A 27,885-nucleotide genomic window follows, 5' to 3' on the forward strand; every position below is an offset into this window, starting at 1 on the left:
CCTAATAGTTGTTTCTTGCCTTCCTTTTATGATACTCTTTATCTTTCCTTTTTGCATTTTTCTCTTCAGTAGCTTTCACTTAGAAAAGATAGCTGCTCTTCCTTTTTTCATTTTTCTTTCTGGATTCTTTCCCTAATCTCAGTTTTTTCAGGGTCTACAATTTGTCTTCACTACTTTGTACCTGATAGAGCTCTTTGCATTCTTGTTCCTTCTCTTACCAATCAGTTGTGAATTAGTTATCTATCACTGCATAATAAATTATCCCCAAACTTTGCCGCCTAAAACAACATTTATTACCTCATATAGTTTCTGAAGGTTAAGAATCTGAGAGTGATTTAACTGGCTAGTTCTGGCTTGAGATCTCTTGTGACGTTTCAAAAAGAATTTTGGCCATTGCTGCAATTATTTGAAGGCTTGACTGGGGTTAGAGGATCTCCTGCCACTTAAGAGGGTTATTGGCAGGAAGTCTCAGTTCCTTGGTACTTGGATCTCTCCATGGGACTGCTTAAGTGTCCTCATAACATGACTAAGTGAGCACTGTAAGAGACAGGGAATGCAGAGGAAGCCATACTACCTTACATTCCAGTCTCAAAAGTCACACACATCATTTCTCCTATATTTTCTTCACTTAGAAATGCATCAGTAAGGCAAGCTCATGCTCAAGGAGAGGCAGACTGGGCCTGATGTAACCACTATTTTACCAACAAATGATTGACTATTCTACTCAAGTGATGGGCACCATATCTAGGTCTGGGTCGTTCTCTAGGGCTAATAGCAGTTGGAAGTAGCTAGATTAGTCTTTGTAAGAGGGGCCCCATAATTTTTGAACCTGTGGTTTCTACCCATGTTCTTGTGACTGTTTTGTTCATGGATTGATTGCATAAGCACAAGGTGCCCAATAGGTTGACTGGCCTTCATTTCCATTTTTCTTTCATGGTTCATGCTTTTAGTGTTTAATCTAGGAAATCTTTGCTTAAATCAAAATTGTAAAGGAGTTTTATACCAATTTTATAATTTTTACTTTCACATTTAGTTACAGGGTAAGAGTTATATATCATGGGAAATTTTGAGATTTGTTTTCTTGCATATAGATATGCACCACTTTTTGGAAAGACAATCTTTTCCCTTTTACTTTTGTTGAAAATCAATTAGTCATATGTGGGTTTATTTCTGGGTTCCTTACTATGCACCAATGATCTTTGTATCTTTAGAGAAATGCTATTTTAGTTCTTTTGCATTTCATACAAATTTTATGTTTGTCAATGATGGGGTGGGAGGAAGCATTCAGGGATTTTGATTGAGAGTACACTAATCCTATATAGCAAAACGATATTGATTCTCCCAAACCATGAACATTGTACATCTCTCTGTATATTTAGGTCCTTGGTTTCTCATGTATGTTTTATATATTTCAGTGTATACTTATTGCACACATTTCATCAAAATTATGCCAACTATTTCATGTTTTTTGATTCAGTTGTTTAATCTCAACTCCAAACTCTTCATTGCTGGTGACCAAAAATTCAAAACTTAATTTCCTGATCCTAGTTGACTTTTATTTAACATTTCATGAATCAAAAAGCATCCTGTCTAAAAATTAGTAAGGAGCTTCCAAAAACTGTACAAAAGGGTTTCACAGACCAAAGTAAACTGGAACATGAATTTATACTGGGTGTTTGCTGATTCGTTAAAGTATGGTCTAGTATATGGAGCAAAGGAAAGTTTTGGAGCTTGGCTAGGTAACTTGTGCTGAGCAGGCAAGCACTGATTGGTTGGCCTAGGACTTTCTTTTCCAGGAGAGCAGAGTATAGAATATTATATTACAGTTTGCTGATTTGGGGCTTAGTATAAGCATCTCCATACCAGGCCTTGTCTTAACATTTTAACATTGGTATATAGAAATACTGTGCTGTCTGATAAATTGACCTTTATCATATAAGCTTGTTAAACTCACTTGTTAGTACTGCACTTTTTTTTAAATATACAGAATTATTAGGATTTTCTAGATAGACGATCATGCCATCTGCAAATGTAGGTAACTGTACTTCCTTTTCAAACTCAAGGCTCTTTATTTCTATTTATTGCAATTGCTAGAAACTTTAATACAATGTTTAATAGAACTGCTAAGGGTGGCATCCTTGCATCCTGATCTTAGGGGGAAATCACTCTTTCACCATTAAGTACAATGTGAGCTCTAAGTTTTTCATATACATGCTTTATCAAATTGAAGCTGTTCCCTGTATTCCTAGTTTGATGAGTTTTATAATGAATGAGTATTGAATTTGTCACATGGTCTTTCTGCATCGATTGACATGATCATAAGATGTTTGTTAATTTATTAGCATTGATTGATTTCCAAATATTAAATCAATCTGGTATTACTGGAATAGTGCCATCTGGTCTGATATATTATCTCTTCTTTATACCAATGGAATTAATTTGCTAATATTCATAAAGACTTTTATCTCTATGGTCATGAGAGATACTGGCATTCAGTTTTCTTTTTTTTTATTTTGATATAAGGGTAATACTGGCCTCATAAAATGGACTCCTCTAATATTGAGAAGAGTTTGTGTAGCATTTCTTCCTTAGAAGGCGTGACTCATCAGAATTATTTTCAATATTTTTTATTCTCTTATGAATGCATTTACAAAGCCTATGAAGTCCACTTGTCTTTGTTGCTTTACACTGCGGTGATTCAAAAAAAATCTGCAACCAACTGACTTCATTATTCCCTCATAAAATAATTCTCTCATAATTACCTATCTTAAAACATTGGTTAAGAAATAAGTTTAGTTTACAATTCTAATTCTATAGCAAATGTTCAAACACTAGAAAATACCAGGGAACATTTTGGGGTATTTTCCAGTAACCGAATATTAAGATCTGCTAGCCAGGTTAATGGCACTAACACACAATCGGGTTTTGAAATTTTCAATTAAAAGACATTTTCCTTCTGAAAATTTTTTCTGCAGTATCAGTCACTTGTAGGATTTGTATAAAGTGTACAGTGTTTTTACTTACAAGAATGACTCATCCATACCCATTAGAATAGCTACTATTAAAAAAAAAATTCTTCCACTTATGTGCGGTATCTAGAGTAAATGCTAAAGAGAGAAAAAGAGAATGGTGGTTGCCAGGGATTGGGTAGAGGGGATAAGGGGGCTGTTGAGTGGGTATAGACTTTCAAGTTTGCAAAATGAAAAGAGGGCTGGTGATTTGCTTGCACAACAATATGAAAATACCTAATACTATTGAACTGTACACTTAAAAATAGTTAAAACTAAATTTTATATGTATTTTACATTTTTAAATTAAAAAAATGCAACTTGCCATTAATGGAAGACCAGCTGCAGACACACACCGTGTAACATGGCAAGAGCCACCAGCAAAATCGCAACCTGTTGCGATGGGAACTTTGTTGCCACTTTGCTGCAGGAACACACAACAGTCATGGAGCAGGTTTGCAAGGTAAGACTCTGTTACTTGAGCAGAAGTTCGTGTGCCATTTAACGAAAGCATACAGGTTAGTAAAAGCTGATCATGTGATGATGGTGTTAAGAATAAGGTCCTGGGAGCAGTGGGGACAAAGGTTTATAAGGAACAGAGAAGGGAACATTGTGACCATACATCAAGGGACATTTGTGTCAGCAAAGTATATCACAGGCAGAGTTAACCTGAGACCACCATGGAGATAGTCGCGTAATCAGGTCAATGGTGGTCTGGCGTCCCCGGGCCTGCCTTGTGATACGGGCTATATGCAGTCAAGCAGAAATGCTCTGTTGTGCTTTGCAGATAGCAGATAGGTCACAGTTGCCCATAAATGATCAGCTCATACGAACCCACAATAACCATGCCTTACCTACGTGTTCCTGTCTTACTTTGGAAACTGAGTTTAACATTTAACAGTGCATGCCAGTATTTTGTTCTCACCGTGTCAGTGACAATAACAACAAAAAATGCCTTGAGATATTGCCCAATATCTGCTCTGGGGATAGTGAAGCAAAATCATCCTTGCTTAAGGACATCTGCTTTAGACTCATACACTGTACATTGTTATAGTAAGTATACTTTTACACTGTGCTATACATTAAACAATCAAGCATGCTGTACTTCCTGGTTAAAGTAAGGGATTTTTGAGGTAATAATTTCCATTATGAGATTTTTACCTTACCAAATTCTGAATCTAATCTGTATGAAAACTTCGACTATATTGTATTTATATAAAACTCAACTTTTTCAGAAACTACACCAAAGATCCTAAAACTCTGATGACAGCTGCATTTATTTAGAAAATGATAATTATGTGAATACTTATTTATACAGGATTTTTTTTTTAAAAGAGGCATTTTTTTTTAATTTGTTTGTTTGCTTGTTTTTGTTTATACATGGTTCAGAATGTGACACTCAGTTTTTTGTTCTGGTCAATTAAAATAATAACTGTGCTGAGATGTGGAAAACTTTAGGTGAAGCAGGTTTTATTTATTTTTTATAGAGGCATGTTTTATTTATTTGTTTGTTTTGTTTGATGGTTTGTTTATACATGCACTGGGTACAGTCAGAAGTGCGGGAGGGTGAGAGAATTCACCAGAGCCAGAGCGGGGAGCAGAGCAAGCAGAAGGACCAAAGTACACTGCTGAGGGGAGCAGCGGGCGGCAGGAGAGGTCTGCACGCCATGTGGGATCCTCCTCCGGTGGCCGGGGAGCAGCTGGGGATCGAAATGGCGCCGCGGAGGCTGCGGGCAGCTTCACAACCCAGTGCTCAACCGCTGCGCCACTGGGGAGGCCCTATACAGGATTTTTTTGGTCACATTCCAGTGAAACCTCTTAGACTTTAGGCATGTCAAATAGATCACTTGAGTCCCAAACTCTGCTTTGTCCTTTTGTCATGGGGTAATTAAGAAAAACTGTGGCATATTTGGACCAAGCCTATTTAGACTGAGTTGCAGCGTACACAGCTGGTTATGTTGACACAGGCTTCCTAGCTACACCACTTTACAACAAGTTCTGTAATAGCCAACTATGCTTGCTTTGTTCACTGGTATCTCCTTAGTAGGAACTAGCACCATGTCTTGCACACAAAACACTCAAATATTTGAACTAAACAAATACATTTTAGCACACATTTTCTCTTAAAATTATTTATTCAAAAATAGTTATAGTGTAACAGGACTCTGATAACAGTATAATAAAGAAATACATTCAATAGTATTGAAGTAAATCTATATAAAACATCTAATTTCATTATGGTATAATTAAAATACCTGAAATGGCACATATCTCTTAATTCAGGCCAATATATTGACTTTGTAATTTAAAAGACCAGCCTACTTTAATCCTTAAGAAGTCCAGTTGTTCCTCTTTGCTTTTACTTGCTTTAAACCATGTGTCTAAGTCTAGCATTTCTAAGTGCATGTACTTTAATAACTACTCATTTATGTACCCCCTGATCAGAGATACTTTGAAATGGTATGACCAACACAGAGAATGATGGAAGAACTATTATCTCCTTTAATCTGTACATAACTGCTCAATAGTTCATTTAGTAGTTTTTCTAGTAGCTTCTTAGTTTCCACTTCACCTTGTGAGCAGACTCATGAACCCTACATTCTTTTACTTTAAATTTTTTTCAAGTTAGAGATGATCCAGATTCAAGTTGTACTTTCAACTTACTATATTGTGGCCTTGGAAAAATTAACTTATTTTGTAAACATCACTTTCTCCATTTTAAACTGGGATAACATTACTAATCTTGCAAAGATTAGAGATGTTATATAGGTTTGTGGTCTTCAGAATACAACAAATATTCTATGATGTTTTAAAAATCTAACCAATTCTGGCAAATGTCTATCCTATTCATTTCTAGATAGTGTTCTAGACAATTTTACCTGTGAATTAGCTCTTCTTCCTAGGTTTGTCATCTGCAAATTTGTTAAATTTTACAAATCCATTAGTAAGAATATTTGAATAGGAAAGCAGCCTTATGGTATACCATTCAAGGTTAAGAATATATTAGTAATAATATTCAATACTCTTTGGATATACAAGCCAAAAATAATTACTTACAAATTCACTCACTTATACTATTATCTTACTTCTTACTCCATCTATGAAGATTTCAAGGCTTTACTTAAAGACAGTCTAAGTTTATTACAGTCTTTTAACTCAATAAAGTAATAAAACTAGCAACAGATAATAAACATTTCATTTAGGCAGCTAAGTGATATATGAAATTTGCATTTGAAATGCAAATTAATTTTAAGAACAATTCTCCAAAAACCAAACCAAGAAATTTATAGTCCAAAAAGTTCTGGAGATTATCTTTTTCTTTTTCTTTTTTTTTTTTTTTAAGATTTATTTATTTATTCATACAAGTACTGGGTACAGTCCGAAGCGCAGGAGGGTGAGAGAATTCACCAGAGCCAGAGCGGGGAGCAGAGCAGGCAGACTGAAGTACACTGCTGAGGGGAGCAGCGGGCGGCAGGAGAGGTCTGCACGCCATGTGGGACCCTCCTCTGGTGGCCAGGAAGCAGCCGGGGATCGAACTGGCACTGCAGAGGCTGCAGGCAGCTTCACAACCTAAAGCTCAACTGCTGCGCCACCAGGGAGGCCCTGGAGATTATCTTTTGAGAGAGACATAAGTGGGGAAATTAGATCTGAGTGAGTGTTTGCCACCAGCTGTAAAAAGAAAAACAAAAAATCCTTCACAATTTTATTCATAAGAAAAAAGTGGGAAATATATTCACCAATAGGATAGAAAAGCATTGCTTCCCTGCTACCTATCAAACTCTGTAACAAACTCTTCCTCTCCAACACAACACAAATGCTAGGTGAGATGCAAGAAACGATCTTTAAATTCACAGAACTTAAAAGAAAGTAAGGGTCAAAAAAGAACTGAAAATCAAAGGGGCAAATATGAGCTGGTATTCTAGCTGTCCTGATAGAATGTGCCAATCTTATTAACCTAAGTTTCAGCTTTAACCACTAGTAGGGGACTCATGAAACCTTGAACTTGCAAAAGGCAGAGGATAGGAATTCAAAGTGCCTCTCTTCACACTTACCACAAAGAGGTGGGGGATGTTACATGGAATCTCATACCTTCAGGAAAGGGGAGTCACTCCAACATGCTGCCCACTAGCATAAGAAATAATGAAGAAGCATGTCTCTCTTGGCCTAGGAGTTGGTTGCGGTAATTTATACTATTCTTGAGGTTTGGAAATCCTAATGCCAAAACATTAAAATGAGAATAGTCTTCTGTCAGTTGATAGGCCCGGGACTTTGACAACACCGGAACCAAAACTTATTTGGGAGGAATTATTATTAATCCTGGTACTCAAGATTCCTCTTGAAATAAACTCACTTTTCACAGTGACAGAATACATGGATAAACAGAACTTGATTTAATAGAACCATTAAAGAGACTACAGGGATGTTTAAAATGTTTAGACGTGAAACGAAAAGTTAAAGAATTAGACACCATAAAACATATATAACAGGCAGATTTAGAGAGTGAAACATAGCTAGACATGAAAAGTTTTTGAAAGGAGAAACTCAATAAATAGATCATAAAATTGATGAGAATATTAATGAACTAAGGGCATCACAGAAAAACAACATAAATGAAAATACGGAAGGGCTTAAAAGAAACGAGTAATTTCAATATACATTTAAAAAATTATAACCATACTGTGTCTTTGAAATTTGTTCTCTGTAACAACTTTATTATTCAATAACATTGGATGATCTTGTTATTGAAAATCACATTTCTAAAATACTTTGTTTTTAACACTTATTTTTTAATGCAGCTTTACCACAGGTAACGTAGCTATATAATAATTTTTGAAGCTCATTTCTCTCTTTTACATGTTAATATCAAATAATTTATCACTTTATGATGTGGCAAGTAAGTTTAAGTTAAAAAAGCCACCTCAAGACTAATGGTATATTTATTTGTTAACCCTGAAGGAAAGGCTGCCAGTGGTGTCCTGCACTCCTGTCGCTTCCATTTCCAACTAATGCATCAAGTCAGTGGTTCAACTGAAAATGGTACAAGTGTAGACTTGAGGAGAAAAAAATATTTAGCCTAGACATAGAGCATTAAAGACAGTATTTTTGAAATGTGAGAGAGGAGCTATTTTTGAGACTATCAAAGCAAGTATTAAACATTTTTTAAAAATACAACCAGTAATTATATAGTAATACATATTCCAAGCCTATGGGTGAGTTAAAGATGAAAGCCAAAATAGAATTTCTAAATGTTGAATTCAAGGGTAATTCATATGCTGAAGCTCACACCCAAGCCTTCCATCCTGGGAAGAGTCGGCTGAGATTTTTGGGGTCCATGGCCTGTTGTATGAGCAAATTCACCTGTCCACCCACACTGAGCACAGTTCCTTCCTCCACTCCCTTCAGTTTCTCTTGCAGTCTCATCAAGACACGTTCAGCCACTTTGTTGAAACTCTGGTCGATACCACTAATGACAGAAACACAAGTTTTAAAAAGGTGGGACAGTTTCAAAGGGCATGAGAATAAAAAATGTGAGCAAGCGACAATAGGTCCTTCCTAAAATACCAGTGCTCACCTGAGATTGCCTTTGCATTCTGGGTCATCTGCACTGGGGGTCGAGTGGAGCTCAGTTTCATCTTCTGGCCTCTGCTGTAAATATAAAGCTTTCAAAGGATTCATGGTCCAATCAAAGAGAGGATCATACAGGAGGACCTAAATAGAGAGAACTTGTATCAGAAGAACAGTGTGATGATGTATTTAGAAATAGTAGATCAGTATTATAAAAACTAGAGGTCCATTCCATGGTAGCTGACTAGAGGAAGAGCAAACAACGCATGTCTCCTTGTGGAGGGAACTATATTAGCACAGGATTCTGGGCTTCTTATCCATTCTGAATTCATTCTTCCTCCATGGTTGGGGGTGACATCTCCTGACCTATGTGTCCTGACTGGGTGAAACTATTCTATTAAAAGGAAATACACACTAATCACTTCTTTCATCTCCTCTTGAAGAGTGCAGACAGGTAAAATCATTTGCAGGCTTTGCAGGTCAAGTTTTCCAACAGCTGGGCTGTGCCAAGGTATAGATTAGGTTATAGGAGTTGAAAACATTAGCAATAGCCTATTTGGACCTCATTCCTAAGCCATGTTCATAACCTGCCATAGTGATGTCTTATACTGTTTCTAAGATTCCTTCTTTTTTCTCTGTTACCAGTTTGGGTGAGGAGAAAGACTCTCGTGTACTGAAAACGCCTCAAAAACCAAGGTCTAGAGCCCTATCTGTGATATTGAATATATATGTGAGTAGAATTTGAGTACCAAAATAACTTGCACATCCAGAGGAAGTGGTTTTAGGTCTTAAATCTTAGTGAGGTCATGAGGGATCTTGACCCTGACAGTCCAGAACAGCTGGTGTTTATAGATTTTTTTTTTTTTTTTTAAGAGGACTTAGTAAATGCTTGCCATGCAGATTTTAGTTGTAAGTGAAGACTGAACTCTAGGGAAAGAATGAGGTTCGAGAGGCATTCAAATAGTAAATCTTCTGATGCCCTGAAGGAACTAACATTTTCTACTGAGTGTTGACTCAGGATACACCTCCTAAGGAATCCCTAATCTACCCAGGTGTAAAAAATGACTCTCAGAATGAGCAGCATGAAATACTGGGTAATATGTTAAACTTCTTTGGCTCTTAAGTTAATTTGCTAAGTTTGGACTCTTAATTGTAAAGAAGGATAATTTTATTATTTTTACTCCTTAATTTGTATTGACATAATGTGGTTTACAACATTGTATAGGATTTGGGGGTACAGGATCACACCTCTTCAGATGTATGTTACAACACCAAACCCAACACCAAAACACCCAGAATCCTCCACAATAGACCTTTAGATCCCCTCCTCTGTTTGCTCCACTTCTGATAGCTTCAAATTACAGTCAGATTTATAGGATTTATTTTGGTTTTATTTTGTTTAGTGTCTCTGTATTCTACATACAAGTGAAATCATCTGTTGTTTGTCTTTTTCCTTCTTATTTCTCTTAACCCTTTCCAGTTCCATCCACATTGTTGCAAGTGACAAGATTTCATCTCTTATAGCTGAGTAGTATTCCATTGTGTATATGCACATCTTCTTAATGAACTCATCTGTACTTGAGCACTTAGGTTGTTTTCCTAACGGCTATTGTGAATAGTGCTGAAATGAACATACGAGTGCACACATCCCTTCACATTAGTGTTTTTGCATTTTCTTGGATAAATACAAAGGTGTGGAACTGCTGAATCATATAGTACGTCTATTTTTATTATTCTGGTGCCTTCTATTGTTTTCCATAGGGGATGGACCAGTCTGTATTCCCACCAACACCGTACAAGGGCTCCTTTTTATTCACACCCTCTTCAACATTCGTTTGTCTGGATATGGACCATTCTCACAGGAGTGAGATGGTTATCTCATATGGTTTTGGTTTGCTTTTCCCTCATGATAAATATGGTATTGAATATTTTTTCATATGTCTGTTATCCATCTGTTCTTCTTCTTTGGAGAAGTGTCTATTTAGCATTTCTGCCCATTTTTTTGATTGGGTCTTTTGTTTTCTTATTGTTGAATTATATGAGTTCTTTTTAGGTCTTCGGCAGGATTTCTTTTCATCTTAACGAGTTTCTTTTGATATTCGAAACTATTCAGCTTTTATATTCCTTGCCATTGAAGTCAAGCCCCCAAAGATATCACTGAAGACAATGTTATAGCATGTTTTGCCTATGTTTTCTTCTATTATTTTCTGGTTTCTGGTCTCACATCCAAGTTTTTAAATCCATTTTGTGTATAGTGTGAGAAGTGATCTAGTTTCTTTTTTTTTGCTTAGAGCTGTCCAGTTTTCCCAACACCATTTGTTGAAGAGATTTTCCTTTCTCTTACTGACTCCTCTGTTTGTAAATTCATATAAATGTTGTTTATTTCTGGGCTCTAAATTCTAAAAAAGACATATTATTCAGTGTGTCTATTTTATTCTACTACCATGCTGTTTCAAAGCCTTGAGTATAGTTTGAAATCTGGGAATGTGATACTTCCATTCCTCTTTTTTTTTTGCCAACATAGCTTTAACTATTTAGGGTCTTTTGTGGTTCCATATGAAATTTCATAATATTTGCTCTGTTTCTTTGAAGAATTCCATTAAAATTTTAATAGAGATTGCACTGAATCTATGTTGCTTTGGATAACACAGACATTTTAACTATGTTAACCTTCCAATCTGTGAGCATGGAATATTTTTTCATCTCTCTGAGTCATCATCTATTTCTTTTAGCAATTCCCTATAGTTTTCATTGAATAGATCTTTCACCACCTTTGTTGGGTTTATTCCTAAGTATTTAATATTTTTTGATGATACTGGTACCTAAACTTAAAGGGAAAGTTTTCAATTTTTCACCACTGAATATGGTGGTAGCTGTGGGCTTGTCATATGTTATGTTGAGGTGTGTTCCTTCCATTCCCATTTACTAAGAGTTTTATCATAAATGGATGCTTAATATTTTCAAATGCCTTCCTTGGATCTATTAATATGATATGATTTTTGTCTTTCCTTTTGTTGATATGGTGAAATACACTGATTGATTTGCATATGTTGAACTACCTTTGCATCCCAGGAAAAAAGCCCATTTGGTCATGATGTATGAATCCCTTTCATTGTTGGATTCAGTTTGCTGTTTGTTATGGATTCTTGTATCTATGCTTATTAAGAATATGGTCTGCAGTTTTCTCTTTTTGTCATTATTGGTTTTTGAGAAAAGAACTATGTTGGCTTCATAAAATGTGCTTAGGAACAGTCCTTCTTCCTCAATTCTCACTTGAGTAAAGCTAACATCACAACCACTAGAAATGTGACTTCTTTTCCTTTCCGCCCTGATCAACATGAGGCAGTGGTGTGATTACAAGTGTTTGCTCTGCTGGCCCAAGCCCTCACTTAGTAGGCTGTCTTAAATTTAAAACAGCAGAGAGGTATTGCATGTGAACCAGCAGTCAGCCTGCCATGTTCCTGCCTGCTGATACTTTGATCTCCATGTGTCTGACTATAAGCTTCTGAACCTGGGCAGGGGAAAAGGAGCTATAATTTACTGTTTTTTCTTAAAATCCCATTTGGAAACCATTCTGAAAACATACCATGTCAGGTATCTAAGGTGTGAAAGTATTGATTTATGTATTGAAAACTAATATATAATTCTGTAACATTTCAAGAAACTTGAGGGGACTGAAGGCTCTTCTAAAGCAATAATCACTGACGTGTGCAATATCCTCGCTCCTGCTGCCCAGAATTGTCACATTAAAATGAAACACAGATCCTCAAATTGGTGACTGTGTAACAAAAAAATCTATATCAGCTAGAAAAATAAAAGGTTTCTTTATATTTTACCTCTACAATGGTTAACAAAGTTTCCTGAGAGTTTCTCATAACTTCCATGGTTTTCTCACAGCATCTACAATCAAACACATTATAAATATGAATTTGTTGTGCATCAACATTTTCACCCTGTCTTTACCTACATATATTCATATGTAATGTGCTGAGACTATTCGTTAGTAATTCTCTTATTAACATTTCAACCAGCATAGCACTTGGCAGAGCGGGTTTTCAGTAGATACTTCTAAAATGCAAAATATATGTGTGAATATCTTATTTATAAAAATAACCACAATACTATTATAAAAAACTCTTTTAGTTTTGATGATAGTGCAATTGTAAGTTTACTTTCATTAGAATGTGCTTCATTAAAAGTGCTGGGGAGGGCCTCCCTGGTGGCGCAGCGGTTGAGCACTGGGTTGCGAAGCTGCCAGCATCCTCTGCAGCACCAGTTCGATCCCCAGCTGCTCCCCAGCCACCAGAGGAGGGTCCCCCATGGCCTGCAGACCTCTCCTGCCACCCGCTGCTCCCCTCAGCAGTGAGCTTCGGTCCTTCTGCCTGCTCTGCTCCCCGCTCTGGCTCTGGTGAATTCTCTCACCCTCCGGCGCTTCTGACTGTACCCAGTGCTTATATAAATAATATTAAAAAAAAAAAAAGTGCTGGGGAAACAACAGGCAACTGCGAGTTCCTTTTGCTGACATTTGTACTAGATCATAACCTCCTTTAGGATAGTTTATATCCTCAACAATAAGAACCCAACAGGAGCTTGATTCAGTAAACAGAAGTGGGCTGTTCCAGAGTAGGTTAGAGTAACTGTGTGTATGTTATATTGGTTAGGTCCTGTGTGGCCTGAGAAAAGGGAAATACCCTTCCTTAATACCCTTTATACCCAGGGTCTTTTTATAGTATTCATAAAGCACTGGGATATAATTCTAGTAATGAACTCTGTAATCTAGAAAAATCCATAGTCCAAATAATTTTGACACCACATCATCTGTCCTACCTTACCTTATATCTATCACTCACCTTCTGAAAACACCTTCAACACCAGTAATACCCATCCCATCCACAATATCTCTGGTGAGTCTAAAAGGGACTGTCTCAGGAGTAGGAAGGATTTTACCCTGTTCAAAAGCAACTCCTAAAGTAAAAAATACAGGAAGATTAGGTTTCATAGCTAATTTACTTTCCTCCCAAGTGGTACTTGCAGAGGCAAAATTCATTTGTCACCTCTTGTCTAGCAGTACTGAAACACATAGGTGTTTATTCTGTTTCTCTTCTGCCTGCCTTTATTATCTCCACCATTGTCTAAGAAATCCACTACAAATTCAAGAAATTTAACTAAATGTTGGCATTATTACAGAATTCTAGATTAAGGAATGGTTTTCAAAAATAAATAGTAATAGGTAGAAATGTCTGTTCATGACTTTTGCCCATTAATAGCTGGATTGTTTTTGCTTTTTTACTGTTGAATTTTGAGAGTTCTACGGACTATGCTTTTGGTGTCAAGACTGAAAACTGTCTAGCCCTAGCTGCTGAAGATTTTCTCATGTATTTTTAACTGTTTTCAGTTTGAAAAGGTTCTACTCTTCTGTCTTAATGTTCACTGACTCTTGTATCTCCTCATTCTGCTGTTAAGCCTACCCATTGAGTTTTCAAATTTTAATTACTATATTTTTCTGTTCCAAAATTTTTACTTGGTTCTCTTTTACATTCCTATTTCTATGCTGAGACATACCATATTTTCATTTATTTCAAGCATGCCTTGAAGCATTTTTATGATGGTTGCTTTAAAATCTTCATCAGGTAATTCTAACATCTCTCTTCTTTCAATGTTGACATTTATTCCATCTTTCATTCAATTTGAGATTTTCCTGGTTGACAAATGACTTTCAATTCAGATCTGACCCTCTTGGATATTATGTTATTAGACTCTGGATTTTAATTAATTTCTTTTCTTGCAACTTTGGAAGTCACCACCTTGCTACTGCCCAGTGGTGATGGAAGACAAGGTTCCCCTTTGGCCTCCACTGACATCCAAGGAGAAAGGGGGCATCTTGGTACAGCTTGTGAGGCTTCCCATGTGGATACCACAGGGAGAGGTGGGGGAAGTTAAAAAGAGACTAGAAAAAATACAGGAGGTAAGAGGCATAGATGATACAGTTGCACTGTCCAACATACTGTTATTAGAGTCCCAGAGAGTGATGGGAGAATCTGAGTGGGTCCTATGACACAACTTTGGCTAAGAGAATAGAGTTTGAGTGATACTGGCCAGTTATAGGCCTTGTCTTTAATTTCTACTTCCTTCCTCTTGGAGTCCTGACATGCTATGTAAAAAGTCCAGATGACTGCTAGACAGATCACATTTAGGAACAGTGAAACAACAAACATGTATTTTAAAAGTTGGAAACTCCAGCTGAGTTTTCAGATGACTCCAGACTCCACTGCTGTCTGTAACTGCATGAAGGATCCTACTTGAGAATTTCCCAGCTGAACTCAGTCAAACTCATAGGCCATGAGATAATTATAATGGTTTTAAGCTATTACATTTGGGATGGCTTGTTATACAGCAACAGATAACCAAAGAGCTACATACAGAAAACTATACAGATCATCCCAGCTATCAAAACTTCAGTTAGTTCTGAATTTTTAAGAGATTAAAGTTGAAACTCTTAACCTGGCTTTTGACAGTTTAATATAACAAAATTATCTACAAACTTCTCAACTACATGAAAACTTTACTCCAATCACAGTTAATGTCTAACATTTCTATAACTTGCTCTGTCTTCATTATTCCTCCTTGCATATCTGCTCTGTCTCCTATCTCAACTATCCAACATTTATTTAGACCTGGCACAAAGGTCACCTTTTCTGGTGTCACCCATGATCCCAGGCAGTGAGCCACTCCCTTGCAGCATCACTGTTTCTATACTTTCCTTAAAAACAATATTCATTGCTTTGATGTGTCTCTATCACACTTGTAATATCCTGGCAGGTAAGCAACATTCCAAACCAAATATTTATTAGATAGAATAAAGATATCTATCTTTTATTACTTACCTAAATCTATATGTACAAGTTCCGCTGACTGCTCATTAATCAAAATATTCTGCACATGTCTATCACCAAGTCCAAGTATGTAGCCAACTGGAAAGAAGAACAACCCCAAATCACTGAGTTTATCTATTTCTAAAACATATTTAGCCACAGTTTCAACTAAACACACCTATTCTATATTAAATTTTGAGTATTTAAGACTAAAGGGAAATATGTATGTACCTATTCTGTGTTTAAGCCAAATCTTTCCAGCTATTTTCATGCATACTACATTTTATTCAATTCCTCAGGTATATATCCAGGAAAAACTGCATTTCCATTTTTTAACACAATGACATGCCTTGAAATGCCTTTAATAAGAGGAAAAACATACTGGCTAGGGAGTCAGGATGCTGGGGAGCTGGGTAACCAGGTCGACTTTATAAATGAAGTTACTTGAATCAGAGGAGTGATTCTCACTGTGAGAAAGTTTTCATAATTACCCAGGAATCTTTCAAAACATACATGCCCTACCTTGCTAGGATATGGTGCCTAAGTGATGGAGGACGTCCTTTTTAGTTTGAAACTAATAAACTAAAATCTCTCTGATGTTTCTGTTAGTTTTCATTCTCTAGAATTTTGTTAGTTGCCCTATATAGCTATTCCATCCTCTTAGAAATTAAAAAAAGGCAAAATATATGTTGTACATCGAATTCTTAAATACACTGAATACTCATGATTTCTATAACACAGAATAGAATCTCAGTGTAAAAAAGGTGGTAATATCACAGTATTATAGATGTTCTATGCAAAAGAACAATAGGTAAAGGAAATAAATGGAGTTAGCATGGGTTTTACTAATTTCCAAAGAAAATCTCAAAAAGTAATATATTGAGGGAAGAGAAAATAAGCCATCTTCATTACTAAACGAAGAAGAACCAATCTGCTCTTCTATAAAAGCTAAGAGCTGCAGTTAGAAGTTAAGAATTAGGATGAACAAGAAACACAATGATCTAATGATGAAATTGGTTTAACTACCACCATTGCCTCCCTGCAACTCAGAATATAGAAAAGTACTGAAATGAATAAAATGTAAGAAAATTACCAATAGAAGAAGTAGCCACACTGCGAGTGTAAGCCAGTCGTTTCTCAAACCAAACAGCCGGGTCCAAGAATTTTTCCATAAAGAAGTAACGGAAAACTGGTTTAAAATTTTGGCAAATATTCATGAAGATTTCATGTTTCTCTTCAAAAGATCTCTTTTGTACGTCCTGTAAATCAATCACAAATAAAAAATTATTCTCAATATTGTGTTTAATTCAACTAATAAAAGTTCCTTTATGGAAAATATAAGAGCTGTAGAAGCAATAAAAAGACAAACAAGACATTATCTCTACTCACATAAAGCTAACAGTCTAGTCAGGGAAGCAATTACAGTCCCTGTAGGAATTTCATAGTAACCCTAGGGGAAGGCAGCATTCTCAAATCTGTCCATCAACATCTTCTCACTATGTAACATTTTCTTGAAGCACAATTTATGTACTTAACAGATTCCACCCTCTGATGACTTCCAAACCTTTATTAGCACAGATATCTGTAGTAAGCTCCAGGTTGATGTGATTCTTCACCTGCCCCACTCAACACATTCATTTGGATCACTTCCCTATTCAAACTAATGCACCTCTCCTCTTTGGCAGGTCTGCGTTTCTTCAACACATAGACAGCCTCTCCATTGCCTCTGACACGCCAACCAGAAAACCAAGAAGTTATGATTATTTTTTTCTAACAACCCTACTTCTAACCAACAAATTCAATCTATTCTCTCTCCTTAATATTTCTCATACATACCACCTATTCTCCATTCCCACTGTTATCCTTCTTAGTCCAAGCCTCCTGTCTCATGCCTTAGTTCACTTTCTCAAAAATATAACCCATAGTGCTGTCAGAATTATCTTTCTGAAATGCAAATCTGATATCACTATCCTTCTCAAGGGTATTTGACAAGCAACAGGATGAAGTACAAACCTAATAGCATTTCATAAGATAACCCTCTATTTGTTGATCCACTGCTCTCCAGCCTCATCTATTTATTCCTCAAAGGCTACGCCTGTGCTCTCATTAACTGCCTATGTAGGCCTCCTTTCTTTTGCAAAGAAGCTCCTTGTGCTTGGAAAACCAATTAATTTACAAAACTCCTTGCAAACACCATTTCCTTTATGAAACCCTTCTTGAATTAAATTTTCTCCATTCCACCTCATCCCAGATAGTGCTAACCACTTCCTCTTCTGTGCCTACACTACACCTTCTGTACCCTAGATGCTGTCTATCACACGCTCTCCTCATACATATGCTTTACCACACATTTTTAAAAACATGGAACATACAGCAAAATAAAAGGAAAGGTGTAGGGGACAGGAATGAGCACTGTGCAGGTTCTCTAATCCAGCAGACAGGTGAAGGAGGAAAGTGTCCTGGAGACCTTGGTGGCTTTTGCAGGCTTTTACTGGGATTACCAGGTACACGGCAGGCAGGGGTGCTGGGGGGCCAGAAGGCTGGCAGGCCTCCCAGCCCCCAGCAAGTCTTCACTCTGTCTGGGCTCTCCGGCGTTCTCTGGTGGTCTCTGCTGCTCTGCTTCTGTCTCGGCTTCTGTTGGCGTCCCCGTGACGCCACCCTTGAAAGTGCAGTATGAGCCCAGGTGAATCCTATCTACGCATGCCCACACCCTACTTCAGGTGCCCGCCATCAGGCATGCATTCGGGATCACAGGGTTCCGTCATCTATCCTAATGGTGGGAGGGCAGAAAAGCCTGATACTTTTTACCTTACCCTACAAAAGGTAAATGGACTTTACAGTTGGACAGACAAGGTTCAAACCCTTAGTCTACTGTTTATAATGTTATAGACCTTGGGCAAATTAAATTCTCTGAACTTTTTCATCTTAAAATGGGCTAAGTAGGGCCTCCCCGGTGGCGCAGTGGTTGAGCACTGGGCTGCAAAGCTGCCTGCAGCCTCTGCACCGCCGGTTCAATCCTGGCTGCCAGCGAAGGTCCCACATGGCGCGCAGACCTCTCCTGCCGCGCCAGCCGCTCCCCTCAGCAGTGTACTTCGTCAGTCTGCCTGTTCTGTTACCCGCTCTGGCTCTGGTGAATTCTCTCACCCTCCCGCGCTTCTGACCGTACCCAGTGCTTGTATAAATAAATAAATCCTTAAAAAAGGAGAAAATATGGGCTAAGTACTAGTTCATTAGTCATGTTAATGAAGTATCAGCATAGTACTGGTAGAAGGCATTGTAGGGTAAGGAAAAATGTCAGGCTTTTCTGCCCTCCCGCCATCAGGATAGATGATGGATCCTTGTATTCCTGAATGCATGCCTGATGGCGGGCACCTGGAATTAGGGTGTGGGCATAGGTAGATGGGATTCACCTGGGCTAAGACTGGGCTTTTAAGGACAGCGTCATGAGGATGCCAGTAGAAGCCGAGAGAGAAGCAAGAGCAGCAGAAGCCGAGAGAAGGCCGTGTACCTGATACACGTGCCTGCCGTGTACCTGGTAATCCCAATAAAAGACCTGCAAAAAACCACTGAGGACTCTGACTCCTGCTTCACCCGGTCTGCTGGATCATAGAAAACCTGCACTGTATCTGTTCCTACCCTTTACAGGCATTCAGTAAATGCTGCTGAGTAGGTGAATGAATGTCAGACCCAAATGGCAAGTGTGATGTGGCAAATGTCTTAGGTCTCTTTGTCTTAAAAATTCTCTTAATCTGTTTTAAGATTTAAATTACCCTAAAGTAGAAACAAATTGGCATACATTGAATAATTTTAAATTTCTCATCTGACAACAACTGACACCTTAGATAGTTTTAAAACCTTCCTTTTTCACTCATATACACTTTCATTCTTGTGAGATTACTTTCTTTTACTTAGACACCTGATATGCCTTTTGTACTCTGATTTTGATAAGTCATCTTACTAAGTTTTTAATGATCTTGGAATAACATAATTTTGAGAGAAACTCACCATCATCTTCTTTTGGCATTGGTAAGCACTGAAATCATTTGGCCTGTATCTTTTGTGGGCACCATCCTCATTGTTAACAAGAAATTCACCAATAGGGACCGTTCCTGTGCACCACTCGAGAACGCCACTTCGCTGAGACAGAGGAACCACCTGAAATTACAGATTAATTACCTTTTGATTATAGAAAGGCATGATAGAGCATCTGACAATCATTCAAAGTCAATGTGAAACATTTTCTCTAGTTGTATGAACTACTCCTCTGTTCAAAGGAGACGAAATTCTGGTGAGGAAACCAACTGAAGATAAATTTAGATTTAGGATTTTCCAGTCTGCTTCTTAGACTTCTGAGAACCTGCTCCATAATTGCATGAATGGCCAGTCCTCTCTGAAGTTAATGATACTCAGCTTCATCTGTGATTAAGTCACACCTAGTCTGTACCTTTTAAGAGGAATTACTCTACGTTTTTACTTTCATTATCAATCCAATTTGAAGAATTTCACTTTGAAAAATACTGCATGTGCTGTCAATTTTAATATACCTTAAAAATTGAGAGTACAAGTATTCTTAATAGCTTCACCACGAGGAAATGCATTTCTAAACATAAAATGAGCCATTTCACCGGAAGGTTTAGAAAACAATGACATTATAAACATACATAATATAGAAAATGATACAAATAAGCACCTTTTTATCCACTAAACAAATTTATCAAATTTACAACTTTCTCTTATTTGCTGGGAAAGAGATGAAGCTCCTTTTGTGCCCCTTATTGACCTCAGACCCCTTCCCACTCTAAAGATGACTAACTTACTCATCAAGCTTCCCTCTAGTACCTCCTAGAACTTTAAAGTTAAGCACAACCTGCTCAAAATACAAATAACACAACTTTCACACCTTGGAGTAATCTCAAAATAACAGATCTACTGGCCAGTGCTGTAATTCTTTGCAAAAAAGCCAAGCAAACCTGAATTCTCATGTTCAGAGATGACCCTTTAATATTTAAATGTATAACATTAAAATAACTCAATTACTTAGTTGGTAATTTAATTCTACACAAAAATTAGATATTAAGAAGTCGTAAGGTAGGTGTGGAAGTTTAGTAATTTCTGCCTTCAAAATATTCTAGGCCAAGGCCTTCTCTCTCTTCTGTGCTTTATAGCAGTGAATTCTGGAGGCTCAACTGTTTATCTGCTTGGATATCTTAGCTGCTTTCTGATAAAATTAGGAGGGTTTCCTATAGCCCATAATTTCTGTAACCCATTGTGGCCCAATTCATCAGCTATCACCTTTCCTACCTACAAGACTGGCATTTAGACCATAAAAAACTTTCATTTACACTGTACCCCTTCTAAGATTTTCTCAACAATCACTAAATTATCTGCCAGATAAGAAACTGTTATAGCTCATCAACTTTGTCCTACAACTAAGCTAGATTAACAGACAGCAAAGGAACTAGACCAGTGAGTCTCATACTGTGATCAGTCCTTGAACCACAGCTGCACAGTTATCACTTGGTGTCTTGTTAGCATTCTCAAGTGTATTCTCAGTACTGTCCTAGTATTAGACATTTTAAGGGGCCTCCCTGGTGGCACAAGGGGTTAAGCACCGCGATGTGAAGCAATCCGCAGCCTCTGCAGCACGAGTTAGATCCCCGGCCGGCCAGGAAGCAGCCCACATGGCGCAGCAGACCTCTCCTGTCTCGCCCGCTGCTCCCCTCAGCAGTGTATTTTCAGTCTGCCTGACTGTTCTGCTCCCCGCTCTGTCTCTGGTGAATCCTCTCACCTCCCGCATCTCTGGCCTGTACCCCAGCTCTTGTATGCATAAATAAATAAATTATAGTTTATTTATTTATTAAATTATAGTTTCAATTTTTCCCAATTGTGGAATCCCAATCCAATAAATAATAAAATTATTTTTCTTTTGCTTCATTCCATAATTTAACTTAGTTTAAAAGTTTCAAGTTACCAAAAACAAAGAGACCAATACAACTATTGTTAGAAATTCATTCCTGTCTCATTTTTTGAAACCGCTCCTGTAACTTGACCCTGGGCTGACATTTCTGGGTGACATAGACTTTTTGCTGCATTTTAGGCCTATTATCTCTCAACACAAGCCACAAAACCTCATGAAAGCAATTCAGTTTTCCTTGTTTCCTTGAGTTAATTCTTAATTAAAATAGAATAAAATTACCACACTCAATATTATAACTCTAAAGGCAAGAGTGTTTCAAATTTCAGAAGTTAGTTTTCTTAACCAAAATATTATCCTAGATGACAAAACGTTGAAAAAATTTGGATTAGTTTCTATTATATTTCTGAGTTTAGAAACAATTTATATAGGTACCTTTCAAAACCCAATTATATATTAATTAATTTTAGCAATACCACTGGAAGTAAAACTTAAAAAACTGACACAGAACACTTAGTTTTTAAAATTTTTTGCCTCATGTTAAAACACAGAACACATTAGTTTACAAGGGAATTGTTGGAAAAACTCAGCACATCTCCTCACATTACTACCACAAGGGATTGAGCACAGTGAGGAAGTCTGCAGCCTCTGCGGCATGAGTTCGATCCCTCGCCGGCCAGGGAGCAACCCACATGGCACAGCAGACCTCACCTATCTCACCTGCTGTTCCCCTCAGCAGTGTATTTCAGTCAATCTGCCTGTTCTGTTCCCCACTCTGTCTCTGGTGAATCCTCTCACCCCCGCATCTCTGGCCTGTACCCCAGCTCTTGTATGCATAAATAAATAAATCTTTCAAAAAAAAAAGAAATTTTAAGAACAGGACTCAGTAATCTGTTTTAATAAGCTCTCCAAGTGATTATGTAAAACTTCTGTTTTCAATTATAAAAGTCTAAATAAGAATTTTGAAGAATAACTATTTTTCCCATTCCTCTAACAATTTTGTTTTTTTCTATTTAACAACTATTTCTATAATAAAAAAATATTTTGGAAACTTGGAATATATAAAAATGCAGATGTTACCCACAATCTCATACCTGAGATAGCACCATTTTTAGGCTTATTCAGGAACTTTTAAAGAGTCATAGTTATAGGTTCAATTCTTATAAATATACACTTAGATATCTGCTTTGGCTACTGATTCTGTTTTATCTGTTCTTATGCCATGACACACCATCTTCATTACTAAAGCTTTACTACTTGTTTTAGTATGATGGATTAAAGTGCATTCTTGCCTATTTTTTTCAAAGACATTTTAGTCATTCCCATCAAAACATTTTTCAAGACAAACTTTTAGATCATTTTTCAAATGAGAAAAAATTTGATTAGATTTCATAATTTGAAATGAGCTGACATTTTCAATGTCTCCCTACTTAAGACATGGTATTTCTCTTTCATCCTAGTTTCCATTTACTCTTATTTTGGTTATATTTTGGTAATTTTTTTCATGCACTCTTGCATGTTTCTTGTTACTATTACTCCTAAGCAATTTATTCATGTAAGTTACTTCTAATTAATGTAAAAGGGGTGTTGTTCAATTACAATTTTAAACTTGTCTTAATTGATGGTTAGGATACCGCTAGGCTAAGAAGAACTATCTTGTTAGAGAAAATAAACACTTGTTGGTATTACCTTATTACAGGTATAAGAGTAAGTTACAGGACTATCATAAGAGTCTTCTTTACTGTCTAAATATTGTTTCTCTACTATACAGTGAGTTATCCATACATTTTCTTCTTGACTATATCCTCAAAGAAACAGGAAAAATGAATAAATAAATAAGCCCTGTTACATCAGTAACAGAAAAATAAAGGGCAAATATGAGATACAGAATATATGAATACAGACACTGCAAAAAAAAAGACCTCTGGAAAACAAATTAGATGCTTTTAGCCTCTGACTCATCAAGCCAACTTTTGGAAATATATCCCACAGATTCACCACAGATATGAAATAGTCTGTGTTCAAAGTTACTCACTACAAAAAAAAAAAAAAAAAAAAAAAGTTACTCACTGCAGCACTATTTGCAAAAGCAAGACTACCAGCAATTTGAATGCCCAGTTTATATGAAGGACTTGAATAACTGCATATATACATATATAGCTCTTTAAAAAAAAATAAGATTTCCATAATGGTGAGATTAAAAATACACACACACACACATAATGTGTTGCCTTTTCTCTAAGAAATGGGAGGTGTTGGGGGTCTCCCTGGTGGTGCAAGGTGTTAAGACGCAAACTATGGAGCTATCCGCAGCCACTGCACAATGAGTTCGATCCCTGGCCAGGGAGCTACCTATATGGCGCAGCAGAACTCTCCTGACTCACCTATATCCTATTTGCATAAAATGGGAATCAAATGAAAATGGGACTTACAGTAGGAGTGAGAGGAGAATGAGGTTGGCAGGGATGAGAACCTTTTCATTTTATACCTTTTTTAATTGTTTGGATTTTTGAATCATGCAAATGTATTACCTAGCTAAGAAACTAACAAAGTTTAAATATAAAAAGTCTATTTTATAAGCTACAGTCTTTGTTAAATCAGTATTTTCTTCTTAAGAGCACTTTCATATCAAAAAATAGGAAAAATGGGCAAAAGTGGTAGAAAACTACTCGTTGATTATAAGAAACACCTAACTATAATTAATGTTAAAGAATCCTTTTTAAAAGAAACATAAAAAGCAATATTGTTGAAATCAGAAGTTGGCAATCCGTAAACTGATTTTGTATAGCCTGTGAGCAGAGAATGGGTATTCGGGTTTATAGGGTTGTGAAGAAAAAATAAAGATATGCAACAGCTATGTGGCCCACAAAGTCAAAAGTATTTACTCTCTGGTCCTTCACAGCCAACATTTGCTGACACTGTTCTAAATAATGGCGTCTTTACATGTCCTTGGTGAAGCAGCAGCAATATAGCCGAGTTACCTTATATGTGCAGATAGTCAATTTCCTCTTCCTGGTTTCGGTGTTTCTCTGCAGTAAGGTATTACACATCTGGAAAACCTGCTGCATGACGGCATCTTGTCTCAGATCATCACGGCCCTTCAGAATAACCAAACACAGTTCATTTTCATATTAGAAAATCACACACAGACTCATTTGAGGGTAGCAAAAGGGCACTCAGAAATCAATCTGAGCATCTGTGCTCCTCTTAACAGTCTCTTAAATATTTAAGACCTAATGCTGTTCTTTCATTCAGAATAGGCAATAACACTGGGTCCACAGACCAGTTTAGAGGAAAGAATGTCCCCTAGCTTCTTTAGTGATGAGACTAATTGGAACTCTACCTGAGGGAACACAGCAGGAAACTGGGCCAAATGGTGGTTCTCTCAACACCTCTTCAGCAAGACCTAGAGAGTAGTAAGGGAGGAACTTGGACCCTTTGGGGGATGTGTATAGGACTTGGCACAGTGCCACACTCAGGATCTTAAAACAAGAATCTTGACCTTGAACTGTTCAAGAAAATAAGCAAAATTACCAAAATTTTTTCTATTACAAACAAGTATATTATCAACTCCATCAAATGTATACATGTTACAAATGTTCTTTTACTTCAGTCAACTGTTAAAATAATGATGATCTTTCAGAGACACACACGAAAAATGGGGGAGGTACTCTGCATCTAGAAAATAAGTGTTTCAATCCTGAAAGTTTTCTCTACTTTTAACTATTGAGGATAAAAACAAAGATCCAAATAAAGCAGGAAGAAAATAGCAGTTATCATTCAGTTTTGACTTTTCCCCACGGGCCCTCTAAGAACCACGCAGCGAAAGGCTCACCTTGACAAGCTGCCGCCTCTCCTTGCCATCAGAGCCTAAACAGTCAATTATTTTTGGTAAATTTAAACCTCCTGCTAAACGAAATTCTCCTTTAAATGACTGTATAGTCACCAGGTTTCCATATTCTCCTGTGGGGTCCACCTAATAAAAAGTACAAGTATGATAATAGGTAGAAATGCTATTTGCATTTAAAGAAAAATGCATTATAAATGACAATTTTAATATTAAACACAGGAATGAAGAATAGTATGCTGTTTGTTAAGAACTGGAGCTTTATTATTTCTTTGACGTTAGAAAAGTTTAAAGATGACAAAAGAACACAATTTAACTCCCTAAATATCTCTTAATAAAACTAGTGCATACAGAATTAGAATAGTTATCACTATGAACCTTTGAAAAAGCAGGATTCAGATCTTACCATTTAACTTTCTATATGTTAAGGCATACAAGAAATAGCCGTCTCCTCAGAGACAGAGGTAAATTGTAGAAAAGAGTGGTGAGATGTTTTCTAGCATTTTCAGGAAATCTAGCATTTTCAGGAAATATTCAGCCAAATAACTTTCCTGGTATAGTTGGAAAGATACTACTTAACAGCTATGATGTAGCTACATTTCAAATCAAACAATTACAGATATTAAGCACTAAACCGCTAATATGAAGAAGAGATTTATAATGTTGTTAAAACAATCATATTCTAGACTGTGATCTTTATTATTACATATATCCTTGACCACATGGTACTTCTAGCAACAAACTATCATTACAACATAGCTGAAAGTAGCATTGTGTATATTACAGCAAACAAGTATAATACATCACAGCCAACACATTCTAATGAATATAGAATTTTTAAAAAATACAAAATAATTTAAAACTTTCTTGCCAAGTTAAAAATTACTCTTGGGAGAAGTACACTAACTCTTTCTTCTGGTTAATGAAAATAACCAGACTATATATAACTAGACTTCCTTTCCAAGAAAGAGGGGAGTTGTAAAATTGAAAACAAAGGAAGAGAAAGCAGGAGAGGCCTTTAATGATGTAAAAACTTGGGCAAAGGGAATCTAATAAAGAAAAACTATAGCTTAGTACAAATGAAATTGCAAAAAAAGGTGATTTCAAATGGTTGAACTTAATAAAAAAGAATTTAGTTTAATCAAAACAGTTAATGGTGACTTACCTTAATATCCATAGTAGGGACAATAACATCTTCTAAATTCCTAAGTTTAGTAATTGGCTGGTCTGCTGGAATAGTAATACCTTCTGTATTTAAAATAAAGAGGTTTTAGTGACAACTGCAAATTTAGAAACACCGAAAGTAAAGCAAGGGAATTTAGCAGATGCCATAGGCCCAACAGGGGCTAACCTGTGGGTCTGGTCCTGCCTGCATGAACTGCCTGAATGTCTCCCAGGGCCTGGGAGATACTGTACTCAGGGTCAGAGCACACCAACAGTTAGCAGGGCTTATATATGAATCTGCAGTTACCTGCCACTGTCATTAAACCATATTCCATTCAAGGTGCCAAGCAGAACATCTTTGAATAATTACATACAGTTTGTGTAGCACACAGGTCATGTGCTCTTGTCATATTATTATTAAATGTGACTAAAGGATATGACAATATTCTTTGCTTACTTACAGGAAAAAAATGCTATGAGAAGTTCTACTTTTAACCTAAATAAGAATTTAAGATATGATTCTGACCAGAAATAGGAACACAATTATTAAAGTATAAGGACAGAGATTCTTCTAGTGAAGTCACATAGCCAAATACTGCATCAGCCTGTATGTGAATAGACACAGCAGGAAGAGTGATAGATTACATGCAAGGCATTCTAACACTTATGGAGGAAATTGTAAGGCCTTTACATTTTTAAGTGCTAGGGCACAGTGATTTACCAATATCATTTAAAAAAACCTTGACCCTAAAACTCTCAATTATTCAATTATTTTAGTGTTTGCAACCAGATGATTACCCAGAAAAATCAAATAATTGATTTAGTGCAGTTAGCTACTTTCACCAAAAGATATTAAGTAACGAAATGGATGATATGTAATTATAATTATTGGGACCTTCATATCTGTAATTACACTACTGTCTGTAATTTTAAACGGATCTACATATTAGGTTTTATAATTAATGCATTGCTATAGAGAATAACATAGCAAGAAAGCAACAATCATTCTTTCAGATACATACTTCTCTGCATCTTCCACTGAGTGGCATCTAGGTTTGCTAATATAATATAAGCATCACAAAGAGCCTCTACACTTTTGACCATTTGAGGTCTCCTACTTCTGATAGTTTGTATTATTTTGTTTGCAGCCTCTGTTCGATCCTATTAATAAAGGACAAAAACATTATATCAGGAAATATTCAACATTTTAACTTTTCAGATTTATAATAATGAGGAAAAACAGGATTTATGCACATATCCAGACAATGGAAAGACTAAGTCCCTCAGACAGAAAACAAAACAGTCACTCAATGAATGAAGTAATTAAAATATGCAATAGTAAATTACTTGGGTAGCTTTCCAAATCCATTTTTTCTTTGCTATTACTGGGAAGAAGAGAGTAAAACACAATTAGTATCTCCCATACTTTGAGAAATATGCAGAAATTCTGAACCAATTTTAGGCAGCATCCTAATAACAAAAGGATTTATGAACTGAATAGTGTCAGCAAAACAC

The 27,885-nt window shown here is 36.6% G+C and overlaps 1 protein-coding gene across 1 annotated transcript in view; it reads right to left on the bottom strand.

The window, feature by feature from the left end:
* Window positions 1-8,288: 8,288 nt before the first annotated feature.
* The window catches only part of ATM (ATM serine/threonine kinase), a gene marked incomplete at both ends in the record, with an annotated part of 98,610 nt that continues 79,013 nt past the window's right edge, over window positions 8,289-27,885 (bottom strand). Inside the window, 11 exons of the mRNA XM_084249568.1 lie at window positions 8,289-8,472; window positions 8,581-8,717; window positions 12,410-12,473; window positions 13,424-13,538; window positions 15,458-15,544; window positions 16,539-16,704; window positions 19,451-19,600; window positions 24,341-24,457; window positions 25,195-25,335; window positions 26,372-26,454; window positions 27,393-27,531. Of these exons, the coding sequence (XP_084105694.1) occupies window positions 8,289-8,472; window positions 8,581-8,717; window positions 12,410-12,473; window positions 13,424-13,538; window positions 15,458-15,544; window positions 16,539-16,704; window positions 19,451-19,600; window positions 24,341-24,457; window positions 25,195-25,335; window positions 26,372-26,454; window positions 27,393-27,531 (1,383 nt within the window). The remainder of the gene's footprint in view (window positions 8,473-8,580; window positions 8,718-12,409; window positions 12,474-13,423; window positions 13,539-15,457; window positions 15,545-16,538; window positions 16,705-19,450; window positions 19,601-24,340; window positions 24,458-25,194; window positions 25,336-26,371; window positions 26,455-27,392; window positions 27,532-27,885) is intronic.

The sequence above is a fragment of the Talpa europaea genome, assembly GCF_964194135.1.
Source record: "Talpa europaea genome assembly, chromosome: 12".
In the NCBI taxonomy this organism is placed as follows: domain Eukaryota; kingdom Metazoa; phylum Chordata; class Mammalia; order Eulipotyphla; family Talpidae; genus Talpa; species Talpa europaea.